The following is a 13,970-nucleotide window of genomic DNA, read 5'->3' as shown; positions in this document are numbered from 1 at the left end:
ACGAGAAAATCCCTGCCCACGTACCCAGCCCATAGCAGTGGGATGCATTGACAGTGGCCCAAATTCTAGTGTGAATGTGATCTATATGTGATACAAATAATATTAATGCGTTGCTGGGTCGGTGGTTGATTGATCGTCAGAGTCGTACAAATGGCAGCCGTGTGGGCTTTTGGCGGGGGGTCATAATACTGTAAATTATTGTTCTGGGTGTAATCACAATGGAGAGTGTGTCGCCACTTCGTTGGGCAGGGGGGGGGGGTATGCTCGTCTCAGAGGACGAATGCGGGGGTGAGGTTGAGGTCGGCCATGTCGCGCTTCCAGCGTCCGATGCCAGCGACGACGGGCTGGGGAACCCGAACGTGCACGACGGGGCCGAGCTCGGGCGTGGGTGGGAGGGTGCCGCTCGAGCTCGACGACGACGAGCGCGCGGCTGCCTCGGCGCTGAACGGGTCGAGCGCCTCGGTGCTCGTCGCGAGGCCGGGGGTCGACGCCGGCGTGTTGTAGTAACCATGGTTATGGTTGGCAGCGTGCGCGTGGTGCGCGCCATCGTCGGACGTAGCAGCACACTCTGCCCCCCGCGACCACGAGTCGTGCTCGAAGAACTGCTGGTGGTGGTGGCGGCGGGGGCCACCGCTGTGGTGGTGGTGGGCAGCGTACTGCGACTGCGGCTGCAGGTGGGGTTGGTTGTGGGCGTGAAAGTGGTACGGGTGCGGGCTCGAGGGCTGAGACGCCACTTGGGCGGCCCCGGCAGCCGAAGATGCCGCGGCGGCCGCCTGCGCCGCCGCCGCCACCGTGACCTGGTGCCATTGTGCGGAACCGCTAGCCAGGTGCGAGGGCACGCTTATGTCAAGACCAGGTTCGGGGCTAGGCGCAGGTGACGGCAAGTGGGAGTGTGCCTTGGTGTGGCTGCCGCCGCTGCCGCCGTGGGTCGAGAATGTCGGGGCGGCCATGACCATTGCGCGCAGCTGAGCCAAGCTGATTCTGTCTGCAGGGTTGCGCGTAAAGAGGCCGGCTAGGATTGCGCTACTCGAAGGTGACAGGGGCAGGATCGTCGCAAGCAGACTAGGGTCGTCGAGGTACGCGCGGAAGGTATCGTCGTCTGCGCGCGCTTGCCGCCAGGGATTGCGGCCGCACGCCAGGTTGACGAGGATGACACCCAACGACCACAAGTCTGCCTGGGCCGTAGAGTACGACTCGACTGGCTCGAACAGGCCGCCCTGGCACTCGGGGCTGAGGTAAAACGTCGACCCACTGCACAATGGTCAGCTACCCTGCAACTCTGTTTGGGACCACGCCATTACGCAACCCGTGCCATGCCGCAATCCTGCCCCTGGCCAGGTGACCCCAAACAAGACATGATTGCGGAGACGAGAAACAGGTACCGACGGGTGGTGGCAGGTAAGGGGGATCGTCACGCTGCCACCCTCAACCCTCGGGCCACGAGACGTGCGTAGTCGCTAGCCCTCCCCGCAGCCTCTGTGGGAGGCTGCGGGATAGGCTAGCACCCACTCGTGACTTGGGAATGGTTGTGGGAGTGTGGCACCTCACAAAGGTGGTTCCAGCCCACACCTGCCGCCGCCGCCTCCGCCTCCGCCGCGGTCCAACACCAATAACACTCACCATCCAAAGTCGGTCGACATTCTCTCAGTCGTCGCCAGACCAAAATCGGCAACACACACCCTCGTACCGTCCTCGGAACACAGGATATTCTCGGGCTTGAGGTCGCGGTGGAAGATGCCCATCGAGTGGCAATAAGCAACGGCATCAATGATCTGGATAAAGACGGAGCGCACAAGCTCGTCGCGGCCGTGGTATCGCTGGTTGTCGGTGATCATGGCGAACAGGTCACCGCCGGAATAATAGTCCATGACGACAAAGGTGAAGCGCTCGTCCTCGATCACCTTGTGGACCGGCATGATGCTCGGGTGGCCCGTCGCCAGCTGGTGGAGGGCGATTTCTCTGCGCTGGAAGTGGCGTTGGCGGGCATCAAGTCCCTTCTTGCACAAGCACTTGACGGCGACGTATGGTGGGGCGGCATAAGGACTGGCGAGCCTTCCTCGTGAAGCAATGTGGTCGACTGCAAGGTACACGACACCGTATGCGCCGACGCCGATAATCGACACAAACTCGTATCGTCCATGGTCGATTCGGCGCCCTACCAGATCCCTGCCAGCGTTGGTGTAGTCAGGCATGGTGAGGGGAGGAGAAGGAGGAAGGGGGAAGGGGCAATGTTGACAAGTGGGGGAGGGTGGGGACGCTCAAATGCTGGCGGCCAGAAGTCACACTTATAATCGACGCTCGGCGTGTGTGCGTCTGTGTGCCGGCTGGCGAAGACCGACGATGGCGGAGGTGATGGAGAATCGGATTAAGGGCCGAGGGGCGCGAGAACGTGTGCTAATGGGAGCGACAATGGGCGTGTGTGGAGATGATTGCGGACGTGTGTGGGGCGGACCGGCCGCTAGTGGTCGTGCAGTGTGGCGACAGCGTTGATTGCGAGGCGAGGCGGGGCGACGCGGGGCGGTTTCGACGACACAACGGGGGCGTGGGAGGCCGAGCGGTATATTATATTTTCCTTGTGCTGGTGTATGAGGACAAGGATAATATGCAGGTGAGTGTCGACGTCTTCTAGACAGTTGACAGAGAGGAGGAGGAGGAGGAGGGGTGGGGTGGAGGTGGTAGACTAGGTGGTGGTTACGGCAGCGCGCGCGCGTGGTTAAGAGGCTCGATGGCGGTGGTTGCTGCCGATCTATTAAGTGTGCCGTGCCTTCTTCTCACCTGCGAAGTCTGACACGAGCTGACGACCTGACACTGAAGCGGACCTGAATCCAGCGCTGGAATGGAGGCGTCGAGTCGCAGCTGGCCCCAACGGGAAATGGGCCGGCAGCATTCGGCTTGGGCGCGCGGGCGCGCGCGCGCGAGCAGCGTTGGCCTGAGCCCTCCTTCCTGGCTAACTGGCTGGCTGGCTGAGCTGGCTTGGATGGCGGCTGACCGGCTTGTCCGTTCGCAAGCAGGCTGGCATGCCCCGGATGGGCTATCGATGGCGCAGGCAATCCTGCCAAGGCTTTGGCTTTGCCGTGGCACGCGTCAGACTAGGACAGCGCCCCCGCCGTCGTGGTGGTGGTGGCATGGTGGTGGAGCTGGCGCCTCGCCTCGTCTGCGCGAATGCGCCGCGCCGCCGCCCGCGCCCGCCCACACAGCGCCATCGGCAGGCCCTGCCCCCCCTGCGGCCCCCCTGCCTCCGCCCCCGGCCCCCGCGTCTGACCAAGCACAGTTACAGCGCGAGGCCGTAGAGACGACGGGCGCGACGACGGGCGCCAGATCACTGGGATGCTGTGCCTGAACTGGATGAGTCGGCGCCACTGAAAATAGACAGGGCATGGCGCTCAAGGCAAGGTCGGGTTTGGCGTCGTCCACCCAGATGGCGGCCATGAAGAACGAAAGAAAAAAAAAAATGGCAGTCGGACGGTGGCGGCGAGGGCGTCCTGAGCAGTGGATTGGGTGGCAAAGGGAAGGGGAAAAAAGGGGGCGGCGACATGAATTGCCATCTCAGCAGCTTCACCGACACTGCTGTATCTGAGACCTTGGGGCCGCCCGAAAGCGCAAGCAGAGAGACAGGATAGAATTGGTCGCAAATCAGCCCCAGCCCAGCCCCAGCCCCAGCCCGATCCAAAGCCACCTCGTCTCGGCCCATGCTGCCCGGGCCGCCCTCAGCAAGCATCCCACGTCACACATGCCCCAGTGCCCACGGCCCACGGCCCACGGCCCACACAACACGCCCAGCCCACTGACACATTCGCCGGGGCGTGGCTGCCTGTGACTACCATTACCCAGGGGCGGCGCACACGCCTGCCCCTGCGCACCCCCCTCAGCCCCTGCGGCGGACGCAGCGGCTTGCGGGGGCGGCTGTAACCAAACCCCGGGGCGGCCGCTCGTATCTCGGATTCACTGGCCTTCCAAGGTTCCATGAGTTTACCCAGGAGCAGGTTGCGCGGCACGGCACGGCTGGGACCGGGTGCAGCAGCAGTAGCAGCAGCAGCAGCGCAGCACGCCGCCCATTCACTTGGCAGGTGAGACGGACATTGACGCACACCGAACACACCCGTCAATGCAGCTGTGGTACAAGGCTTGCAGGCTTGCTTTGTTCCGACTCACGTCCCTCTGCGGTTGACACAATGCGCTGCGCTGACGCGCGCGCGCGCGTCAATCTCGCGCGAGTTGATTGCAAAACACTGATTACACTCGAGCCCCCGGTCTCGATCCTAGCGTATCTCACCGCGACACGGATCGGTTCGGCTCGGCTCGGTACATGCACACGTCGTCGCTCATGTGAGCATGTGTGTGCCGTGGCTCAGATTCGAGGCTGCACAACGTCGCTTCGGTAGGCCTCCCGGCGCCTGCCAATCGAGCCCGGCTGGCGGCCGCCAGTGACAGCTACGGGGGGGGGCCGGCGCATTCCCTCCCTCGTGCGGCTTGCCGCTTGCTGCCTCACGAGTCCCGGTTCCGGAGGTTATCTCAGCGACCGACGCGCACACGCTTCAGGCACACGCGTCTGGGGTTCCACGGGCCGCCCGCATGTGATGGTGTGATGGTCGGGTGACTCGCTTTGGCTTGCGCTTTGACCCAGTCGCAGGGTGAGACATTTGTGCAAGCCCACAGCGACGACGAGGACGTGAGCTTTTTTTGGCCATCGACGCGTGCAGCGGTGCGCAGCAACAATCTGATGCTGCTAAACCCCAGATGCCCACTTCCCTGGCCGCGCTGCCCGCTGCCCACTGCTCATGCCCACTGCCCATCACTTCGCAACCCAACGCGGCGCTAGGAGCAGGCAAGGCAGCGCAGGTGGCCACCTCGCCCTCTGTGGCTTAATTGACAACAGATCAGAGAACTGAGTCACGCCCCTGGATTCTTGACCTGGGGTCCTTGCGCCCCGGCGCATCACCCCAGACAGACACGAGGACGTACCGTACCTTCGTCAGCGGCGTGTCGTGGCTGCAGCAGGCCGCACTTCCCGCAATGGCATAACACCATCCTATGGCCCACTATCGCCGCCTAACTCCCTCGCCGCCGGCGTGCCACGCACCTACCGCAGCCTCTTGACGCCTCGTGCACTCTACCTCAGACAGGAGGCTTAAGGACGATGGTCGCCAACTGGCTTTGCTGCGCCGCCACAGTAGGGGCGCCTGCGCCACTGTGGCGCTCATTTCGGCGCCGCCACCCCTGACGGCCACCAAGCTGGCTGGTTCGGCGGGCGACTTTGCTTCCGGCCATATGCCGTCTTGTCAATTGAATGCAACGACGACGAGCAGCCTAAAGACCATGGTGCAGGACAAGCAGACTATCGGAATTGAGTCTAACAATGCCAAACGCTTTTGGGGTCGCACCCGCAGCAGCTAGCAACGTGGGCTCCCCTGGGATCAATGAACGCCGCGGCTGTCAGTGACCATCACGACGACGGCGACGACACGGACAACAACAATAGCTGCCATGGCGACCTCTCCGTTGCCACTGCCACCCCGCAAGCGATCCTCCGCAGAGGCGCTTGCGCGCGCACGGATCAGCGCAACTGACCAACAGCCTTCTGACGTACGCTGCTGCACGGTGCGCTAGCTCATGTGCCACCGCGTCATGTGCCCGGCGGTCCTCGATGGCTATCTTTGGGCAGAACAAGGCCCATTGTCAACGGCCCAAGGTTTGGCATTCGGAGGCCGCCACACCTTGTCTTGCTTGGCAGGTACATACATACACCGACAACCAACTCGGTACCTCGTGCGCACAGGCCACGTTCGCCGCCACACACATGCGCTGTCTCACCGTGTCCTATGGCCTCACCCGCTTCTGTCGCCCGCTCACGTCATATCTTTGTCGGGCCGCCGCTCGAGCTCGATCCAGCAGCGGAAATGGTGTGATCATTCCGGCTGCCTTGTCAATATTTGGTTCGCCGGGCGACGAGCGGGTCCGCGACGAGTCCACGTCATCCGCGCGACAAACGAGGAGCCAGCATTGGCAGTCTCAGGCAGCAGGGACTCGAGCACAAACAATAGGCACCACTGCCACGCCGTCCGCAGTCGCGCTGCTCAGGTAGGCGCGCGACTGAGTGTGCCGAGGTGTGCGCTGTGCCAAGCAAAGCCATGTGTGCGCAGCAGCAGCCCACGCCGAGCTCCACGACCCTCCGCACGACACACCACGGCATTGACATTCCGCAGCGAGCGCCATGTCTGAGAGATTAGACAAGTGCGGTGCGTCGTGTCGCAGAGCGAGACACGGCGCGGTAACGCCAGAACAGGCTGGCGGGTGCCGGCTGGTGGCGGATCACGACGACTGCGCAGCAGGGCCGGGAAACCCGGCACGCGGGCGCGGGGCGCCGACCGCGTCCGCCTCCTTATCCGGGTCCGCAGCGCCGACCGCCACCGGCGGCGAGGCGGCGCGTCGGGGCGAGTGTCGCGATGACGAGCGTAGGCCCGAGCGCTCGCCACGACGACGACGGGCAGCCCCGCGATCAGCAGCGACAACTCCCCGGCTGGCCCCACGCCAGCGTGGCGCGATGCCGGGAAGGTGATCGCTGTGCGGCTGTTCGACGGAGAATGGCGCGGTGAGTCATGCCCGCGCGTCCGTACGCATCTGGCTTGCAGCGTAGATCTTGCAGCTCCGTTCGGCGCGAGCTCGACGGAGCAGCACGTGTCGTGTCCAGCTCCCCGCCGAGCCGAGCCGACTCCGATCACAGAGCTGCGGATGCACGCCTACTCGCCCTCGCGACTGCTCGCAAATTTGGTTCTTCCAGTTGAGCACGCTGAGGCCGGGAGAACCGGTTGAAATGCCTCGCCCCAGGGCGGCACCCTCGGTGTGGCGCGTGCCACGCCGTCGACCGCCGGCCCTGTGGCGCGCGCGCGCCAGAGCGACGCGGCCCGCGCCGCTTCGCGTGTCGCGTAGCGCTGCTGGCTGGTGTCAGCCGGCTCGTCGCAGCTCGGCACAGCCCGGCATCGCAGAGCGGGCTCGGCTGGCCCGCTACCGGCGTAGGTAGCTGGCCGTAGTTAGTCCACACACCAGCCAGCGCCACACGGCCGTCCCACCCCGCCCACACGGGCATTGGTGCCTCGTGGCGCTGCAGCTCTGCATGTCCACCTCCCCCGCCCACGACAGCCCATTCACATTCAGCCAGGCCGTACCGGCGGCCAGCGGGCGTAGAGGGGGCGTACGTGCGGCAAGGATGGATTCACTACACAATAGCGGCGCGCAGCGGCCACTCGCAGCTGTGATACAAACACACGGCGTCGCCTGCCGCTCCCGGCGGCCAGCGGGCGTAGAGGGGGCGGGCGTGCGGCAACGGGCAATGGTTCATGTACAATAGACGCGGCAACGCTCGCAACTCATCGCTGCGTCCTGGGGCTGGCTACTGCCGCGCTTTCCCGATCTCGACGTGTGCGGCTGCACGACGCGGATTCCAGCGCCGCGCCACCGCGTGCTTTGAAACACCTTGGGGAGGGGTTGGGGACAAAAATATCTTTGAGCGGGCTGCGTCGGCGGGCGATCGTTGGTCTTTGGGGGGCAGTAGGATCGCCTTTGGAGGGGAGCGCAAGGAGCTCGTGGAGCTGGTGTCGTGCCCTCTGTGAGACGCCCACGTCCGCGACAACCGCCGACAGCTGCAGCCGGGGGATCGTCTCGGGTGCAGTTACAGACGTCCTCCTGCTCAAACTCGCAGCGTGACTTCAGCCAGCGCCTTGGGTGGGAGATCGGCAGCTGGCGTTTGCTGGGCACGTTTGCTCTCGAGCGTGCTGCGCTCCGCCCCTTCCCTCGACCAGCTAAAGACCGCCGCCACAGACGACCTTTGCGGCAGCGGGCCGAGCCACCATTCCCTGCACCGCTGCGCTGCACATCACCTGCCCCACCGCCCCTCGGCCATGCGGCTCCGGCCCTCCCCCACCCAGCCCACAGCTACCCGCCACTGCCACTGCCACACACCGCCACCCCACCCACCCCCATCATTCAACCATAACATTCATGTAGACAAAATTCCCCAGACACTCGATACCAAGCCCCCAATACATGGGTATATGAATACGATCTCAATCCTTACCAATCTGGCCCGCCTCAGCCACTTGCTTCCATTCTATAAAACTCCAACGTCGCGCGCGCATCTAGGCGCGTCACAGGTGGTGCTCGGGGTCGCGTGCAGGGCGGGCCGGGATAGATGGCCGGCGCGCAATCCCCGACGCTTGCTCCGGCGTCGTGCCGGTCGGGAAGTGGTATGTCACCCCCGAGCCTGTCGATGCAGTCTCGAGCGTGTCGGCCACGCTCTGCGTGTCTGGCACTGCCGTCGCGTCGTCGCCCTCGGTCGACGCCTCCTCGGTCTGCGCAAGGCTGCTGACGTTGACATCGCTCGGCGACTCGAGCAGTGGGGGAGCGGCCGACTTGGGCTTCGCGTCCTCCGGGTTGACGTAGAAGGCCATCTGATTTCCGCGTCGGTCGAACCCACACTTCTCGTAGAAGCCTGCGGTGTGAGCATTGACGTCCCACGCACTCGCAACCCAACACTCACCAACTTTAGGATCCTTGCAGTCAAGGATAACCTTGTAGCAGTTGAGCCTCTGGCCCATATCCCTAAGTCCAGTGACCAGAGTGACGCCGAGGCCACGGCCCTGGGCGTTGGGCGAGACGACAATGTCCTCAATGTGGCCAGCAAGGCCGGCAGCGTGAATAAACTTGCGCTCCACAATCAGGGTACCCGATGCGACAATCTGGTCGGTCGCCTTCTCGACAACCACAACGATGAAATACGTGTCAATGCTCGCTTTGAGCGCGTTGAACAGCGCAGTGAAGACCGACGGGGCGAGGGGTGGCGCCGTCGAGAGTGACGACAGCAGGCCAAAGTATGACCGGATAAAGTCGTCGGCAGCCAGGGGACGGACGTGATAGTCCTCGCCGACAGCATCGCGCATGGGGCCCGGGATCTTGAAGGGCGAGAAGAGCAACACCAGCTTGGCGTCTGGGGTGAAGATGGGGATCTCTTCCTCCTCCTCCTCGTAGTGAGGGTGCGCTGGCTGAACGGCCTGGGGAGCAGGGTCCGTTTGGTTGGACGTGAACGAGTTGATCGACTCGGCGTCGTTCTGGCGCACCGCCATCGGGTCGGGGGTCTTGAAAAGCTGAGGAGTGAGCTGCTGCACGCAATGATATGCATCGCACAACTCACCAGATCCGCATAGGTGATCATGTCCTCGAGAACCGTGTCCTTCTCAAGGTGCATAGTCAACGCGTTGCCGTTCGTCGGGACCGTGTCAGAGCCAAAGACCACCGAGTCTGGGGTTAGCTCAAGTGGCGCCATCAAACTCACTGAACACAACGGCCAGGTTCTTCGCGCCCATCTTGTTGGTGGCCGAGCGGGCAGCGATACGGGAAAGGTGCTCAATAATAGCGCGCACAGTGGTCTGGTGGATCGGTGGGAGACGGCGGAGGCGCCCGCGCAGAGAAGTAAAGTCGTTTGCGATATGCGCCTCTGCGGAGATGTGAGCGACCGCGCCTCGCTGGATGCCCGAGGTGTTCCACTCACCCCTGTTCTGCGTATATCTCGTCCGCTCCGAGTGAGGCATGGGGAAGAGCGGCTCGGGCAGCTCGCGCAGGTACTGCTTGAGAACGACCGACACACTGAACACGTCGTTGTCGGCCGTGAACTGGAACCTGTCTTCGTCCTGCTCGATCCTCTGCACCATCTGCACATGTCAGCTCGGAATCCAGGTGATGAGCTCACCTCCTTGACCGTGGCAATACGGCCGCTTATCCGGTAGATGCCCTCGGCGTCCAGTCCTCTCTCGTCAATCCAAGCAATCGACTTCTCCACAATTAACGGCGGGCTGCCGTGGTCACCGCCCTCGCCGCGCGCAAAGTCGTAGTCGGTCAGGCTCACTCCGAAGATGAGCGAGCGGCAGGGGCCGACGTAGAAGTTGGAGTAGAGGATGGGTGCATTCCTCTGCACCTTGGGAAGACGCGAGCGGTAGCGCATGGCTGCATGTCAGCCTGCACATCTCAGCAACACTCACAGTCAGCATCTGGGTGGATCTCGTTGATGGATTTTGTGATGACCTCGGTGGCCTGAGCGAGCGTGAAGCTCGTGGCATATGTGGCGTCGGTAAACGCGCGCATTGTGATCTTGATGGTGGCGTTGAGATCGTCGTTGAGCGAACCGAGACTCGTGATCGCCGACTGCTGGAGCTTCTCGCGGCGGAGACGGAGTGACTCGCAGTGGAAGACGCCCTGGCGATACGCCTTGTCGGCCTCATCGGCATCGCGCTTGACCTTTACGCTCTTGAGGGTGCCGGACGCGCCCTTTGAGGAGCCGATCGACGAATGATGCTGGTGGTGGCCGCGGCGAGATGGCGTCGAGACTCTCTCCTCGGTGACAATCGATGGGGCAACCTCGCTGACGGCATCGCTGCCGCCCTTGCCCTCGCGATCGCGATCGCCACCAAAGCGATTCATAATTGCCGTGAATCCCTTCTTGCCGTGGTGGGCAATGTCGCTCAGCACTTCCTTGGACTTGCCCTCGAGCTGGTTGAGGCCCGAGCCAGAGCCAGAGCGCGCACGGCCGGCAAAGCTCGACAGTGTGCCGCGCCTCTGGAGACCAGAAGACTCCGGCACGGGCGCGTACGCGGGCAGGGTGGTGCCCGACAGCGTCGATCCGGGTGACGACGGTGACGGTGACAACGACGTTTGCGAAGTGCTCGACAGGTTGTAGTAACCCTGAGAACTGCTCAGACCCGACGTGCTGTGCGGCGGCGAGCTCGGTGCGCCACCCTCGCCAGAAACCGTGTAGGTGAACGGGTGGGGCTTGTCGCCTGCGGGTGACGGCTCAACCGGTGACGCCTCGGACAGAAGCTTTGCCTGCATGGCGATCGCATGCTCTTGTTTCTTGAAGTCGACCAGTGCCTGGCACTTGGAGTCGTATGAGCGCTTGAGCTTTGGGACTTTGCTGAACGCGTAGTCTTCGTATGCCTGGGTGTGTGAGTGTGGTTCGACGCGATCTGCCAGCTCTCGACGGAACGTCGCACGACACGCTCAGCCAAGGTTCTAGCCCGCGGCTACCCCGCCATCGTCGCAGGGGCCCGCGTCCAGCTCCTTCTGAGCGCGGCTCTGCCAACGCCACCCCCGACGGCGTCCCAGAGGCCCATGCAACTCCGACCAACCCCAGCCCAGCCACCCCCGCCTCCACGTCGACTCACGTCGGTGGCCGCCTTGAGGTCCTCTCTAATGCGCTGGCGGATACGCGACTGCGTGTCGCGGAGCGACGTGAGCGGGCCAACGACGTCGTCGCGCAGCGCGTTGATGAAGGCGCCGCGGCTGTCGATCTCGCGCTGCGTATAGTCGCGCACCTCGAGCCACGCGCGTCTCGCCGACGAGTTGGAGTCGCGCCGCGTCGCACTGCCGTGTGAGCTCTCCTCACTCGCGCGCCGACCCACTCAAATGTCACACTGTCCACGCCCACCGTCTTGACGTGCAGCTTGTTCAGCTGGTCGATGTACGCCTGCTCGATCTTGATCCTGCCCCGTCAGCTTGACCACGCGGCGCAACCCACCGCTCATTGAAGTACGAGATGTAGTTTTCGTCTGCGGTCAGCGGCCGTAGTCACGCGCATCGTACCTTCGTTGAGCTTGCGCTGGCGGGTGTCAGCTCGGTCTGTCGCGTGCACGATTGCCTGTGCGACGGCCGTACGCACCTTGAACTCGCGGATAATGTCGGCGTCGTGGTCGCCGCCCTTGCGCTGCGGGCTCGGCACCGGCTCGGCGGGGTAGGCGTACGCCATGGTGTCGTTCCCTCGGGTGTGTCGCGCGCGATGGGACGGGCGGGGACGAGGTGTGGCCTACCGCGCGAGGGGTTTGCTGTTGCGGATGCTGATGCTGGGCGGGTTGCTTTATAGCCCGCGGCCGTGTGCACCTGGTGGTGTGGGAGTTTAGTCTAGTGGACTGGACTGGACTGGGTCGAGTGGACGATTCGTGTTGTTGGGGGGGAATGGAATGGATTGATTGATTGGATTAGATTGTTTGTGGTCGTCTCCGTTCCGTCCTGTCGTGACGAGAGACGAGAGGACGCGCTGGCTGGCTGGGCTGGCTGGGCTGCCCTGGCTTGGGTCGCCTTAACGGCACATTTGAAACATCACACAAGTCTAATCAATCCAATTTTGATTCCGTCGCTCTTGACGCGGCACAGCTTCTCCATCGCAGTCACATCCGTCGCAGACACGAAGTCAGACTACCTCACGCCAGCCCACCCAACTCCCCCACCACGACGAAACAATGACATGCATGGTGGGACGGACGAGTGCTTCGACAATTGGCCCAGTAATGCCAGTCGGGTCACTCACTACAGAGGAGAGACCACATCTCTATGTAACAGTAGGGTGGAAGGGTGTGTGCTGCGTGTGCCATCGTCTCTCGAGACCCACCTACATTGCAATGCAGGGGAACACGTATAGACCATTGAGAACCAGAGAGAGAGAGAGAGAGAGGAAAGGGGAGAGAATGGAAAACAGGCGACTGCCAGCGACGGCGAGCGCAACAGGTGCCACTGTGATGCGCACAGGGCTGTACCCGCGTCGATCCTTGCCAGGTGACGTTCATTCGTGTCTCAGATCTCATGACGACGACGCGGCGTTGTTGCGAGCGGCCGCCTCCCGGACAGGGGCAAAGTAGGCGTGCTCCTTGCTCTCGGCTGCTGTCAAGCGCTCCTGGTGGTCGTAGCGGAGGAGCTTGTCGAGGAAGTCGATGGCCTCGTTGGAGATGTAGCGCTGGTTCTCGGTGCTGATGAACCGCGACCATGGCTTGCGGGGGTACCGTCCGAGGATGTCGTCGAATTGCGAGTCGAGCTCAATGTCGTATCGCTCAAGGTAGTTGAACAGCTCGTCGGTACCGAGCACCTTTGTGATCTTGACGAGCTGGTCGGCATTGTCGTGACCGTGGAAGAAGGGCTCCTTGCGGAAGATCATGGACGCAAACATGCAGCCGAGCGACCACATGTCGAGGCTGTAGTCGTACTCCTGGAAGTCGACGAGGAGCTCGGGGCCCTTGAAGTAGCGCGAGGCGACGCGGACGTTGTACTCGGTGCCCGGGTGGTAGAACTCGGCCAGTCCCCAGTCGATCAGACGAAGCTGTCTCCGCTCGTGGTCGATCATGACGTTGTGTGGCTTGACATCGCGGTGCATGATGCCCTTCGAGTGGCAGAAGTCGAGCGCCTTGAGAAGCTCAAAGATGTAGAAGCGCACGTCAAAGTCGTTGAATTTGGGGTAGAGGGTTTTGAACTCGGTGTTCTGTAGCGACGTTAGCCGGCTGCTGCTCGCCCCATCGCGCCATTACTCACGTTGACATACTCCGAGACGATCGAGGGGGTCTTGGATTGCGGGTCGCGCACAACGTCTAGCAAGCCAATGACATTTGGTCCGCCAGCGAGGTTCTGGAGGATCTTGATCTCACGCTTAATCTTCTTCTTCTTGACAGGCTTCAAGACCTTGACAATGCACTTCTGGTTGGTGGGCAGGTGGACCGACTCGAACACCTGGGCGAGGGAGTCAGTGCGCTGCCGGCTCCACGCGTCGCGTGCAACTCACCTCCGAGTACTTTCCTCGTCCGACCTTGCGCACAATCTCGTAGTTGTCCTGCACGCCCCAGGTGACAATGAGGTTGTCTTTGGTCCGTCAGCCCGAGCCCGTCTGAAGACGGTAGCGCAACGCACCATAGTCCCACCATGATCGTCCTAGCCTCTCGTTGACGTCGGGGTACACTCGTGCCTGCGGGGGTTAGCGAGGGCGAGGGTGGTGCGAGGAGGCGAGGCGAGCGGGCACGACGGGGCTGCCGGGCCGCTACTCTGCGGCGTGCTCATCGCGCACGCCCACGTTCAAGCCTACTCACAATGCTCCTGCTGCCCGACATGTTGAGGAGTTGTTGCTCGACCGAGGGGGTGGGTTTGGAGCGAGAACGTGAAATGGTAGGAAT

The 13,970-nt window shown here is 62.9% G+C and overlaps 3 protein-coding genes across 3 annotated transcripts; all 3 read right to left on the bottom strand.

Annotated features, from left to right (window-relative positions):
- Positions 1 to 269: 269 nt before the first annotated feature.
- SKS1_2 (Serine/threonine protein kinase) lies at positions 270 to 2,192 on the bottom strand (the record flags this gene model as incomplete). The annotated part of the gene is made up of 2 exons (XM_069356121.1): positions 270 to 1,251; positions 1,621 to 2,192. The coding sequence occupies 2 exons, from the start codon at positions 2,190 to 2,192 to the stop codon at positions 270 to 272; spliced, it is 1,554 nt and encodes a 517-aa protein (XP_069205962.1).
- Positions 2,193 to 8,141: 5,949 nt separating this feature from the next.
- Positions 8,142 to 11,788, bottom strand: Q8F55_007700 (uncharacterized protein; the record flags this gene model as incomplete). Its single annotated transcript, XM_069356120.1, has 12 exons — positions 8,142 to 8,485; positions 8,534 to 9,137; positions 9,185 to 9,291; positions 9,326 to 9,487; positions 9,542 to 9,701; positions 9,740 to 9,993; positions 10,029 to 10,980; positions 11,208 to 11,406; positions 11,445 to 11,525; positions 11,561 to 11,591; positions 11,626 to 11,641; positions 11,702 to 11,788. 12 exons carry the CDS (start codon positions 11,786 to 11,788, stop codon positions 8,142 to 8,144), a joined length of 2,997 nt encoding a protein of 998 aa, XP_069205961.1.
- Positions 11,789 to 12,616: 828 nt separating this feature from the next.
- CKA1 (Casein kinase II subunit alpha) lies at positions 12,617 to 13,907 on the bottom strand (the record flags this gene model as incomplete). Its single annotated transcript, XM_069356119.1, has 5 exons — positions 12,617 to 13,288; positions 13,339 to 13,533; positions 13,586 to 13,662; positions 13,711 to 13,765; positions 13,887 to 13,907. 5 exons carry the CDS (start codon positions 13,905 to 13,907, stop codon positions 12,617 to 12,619), a joined length of 1,020 nt encoding a protein of 339 aa, XP_069205960.1.
- Positions 13,908 to 13,970: the final 63 nt, after the last annotated feature.

The sequence above is a fragment of the Vanrija albida genome, assembly GCF_041260175.1.
Source record: "Vanrija albida strain AlHP1 chromosome Unknown contig_6, whole genome shotgun sequence".
Taxonomy (NCBI): Eukaryota; Fungi; Basidiomycota; class Tremellomycetes; order Trichosporonales; family Trichosporonaceae; genus Vanrija; species Vanrija albida.
This window is presented reverse-complemented; position numbering and strand designations above follow the sequence as displayed.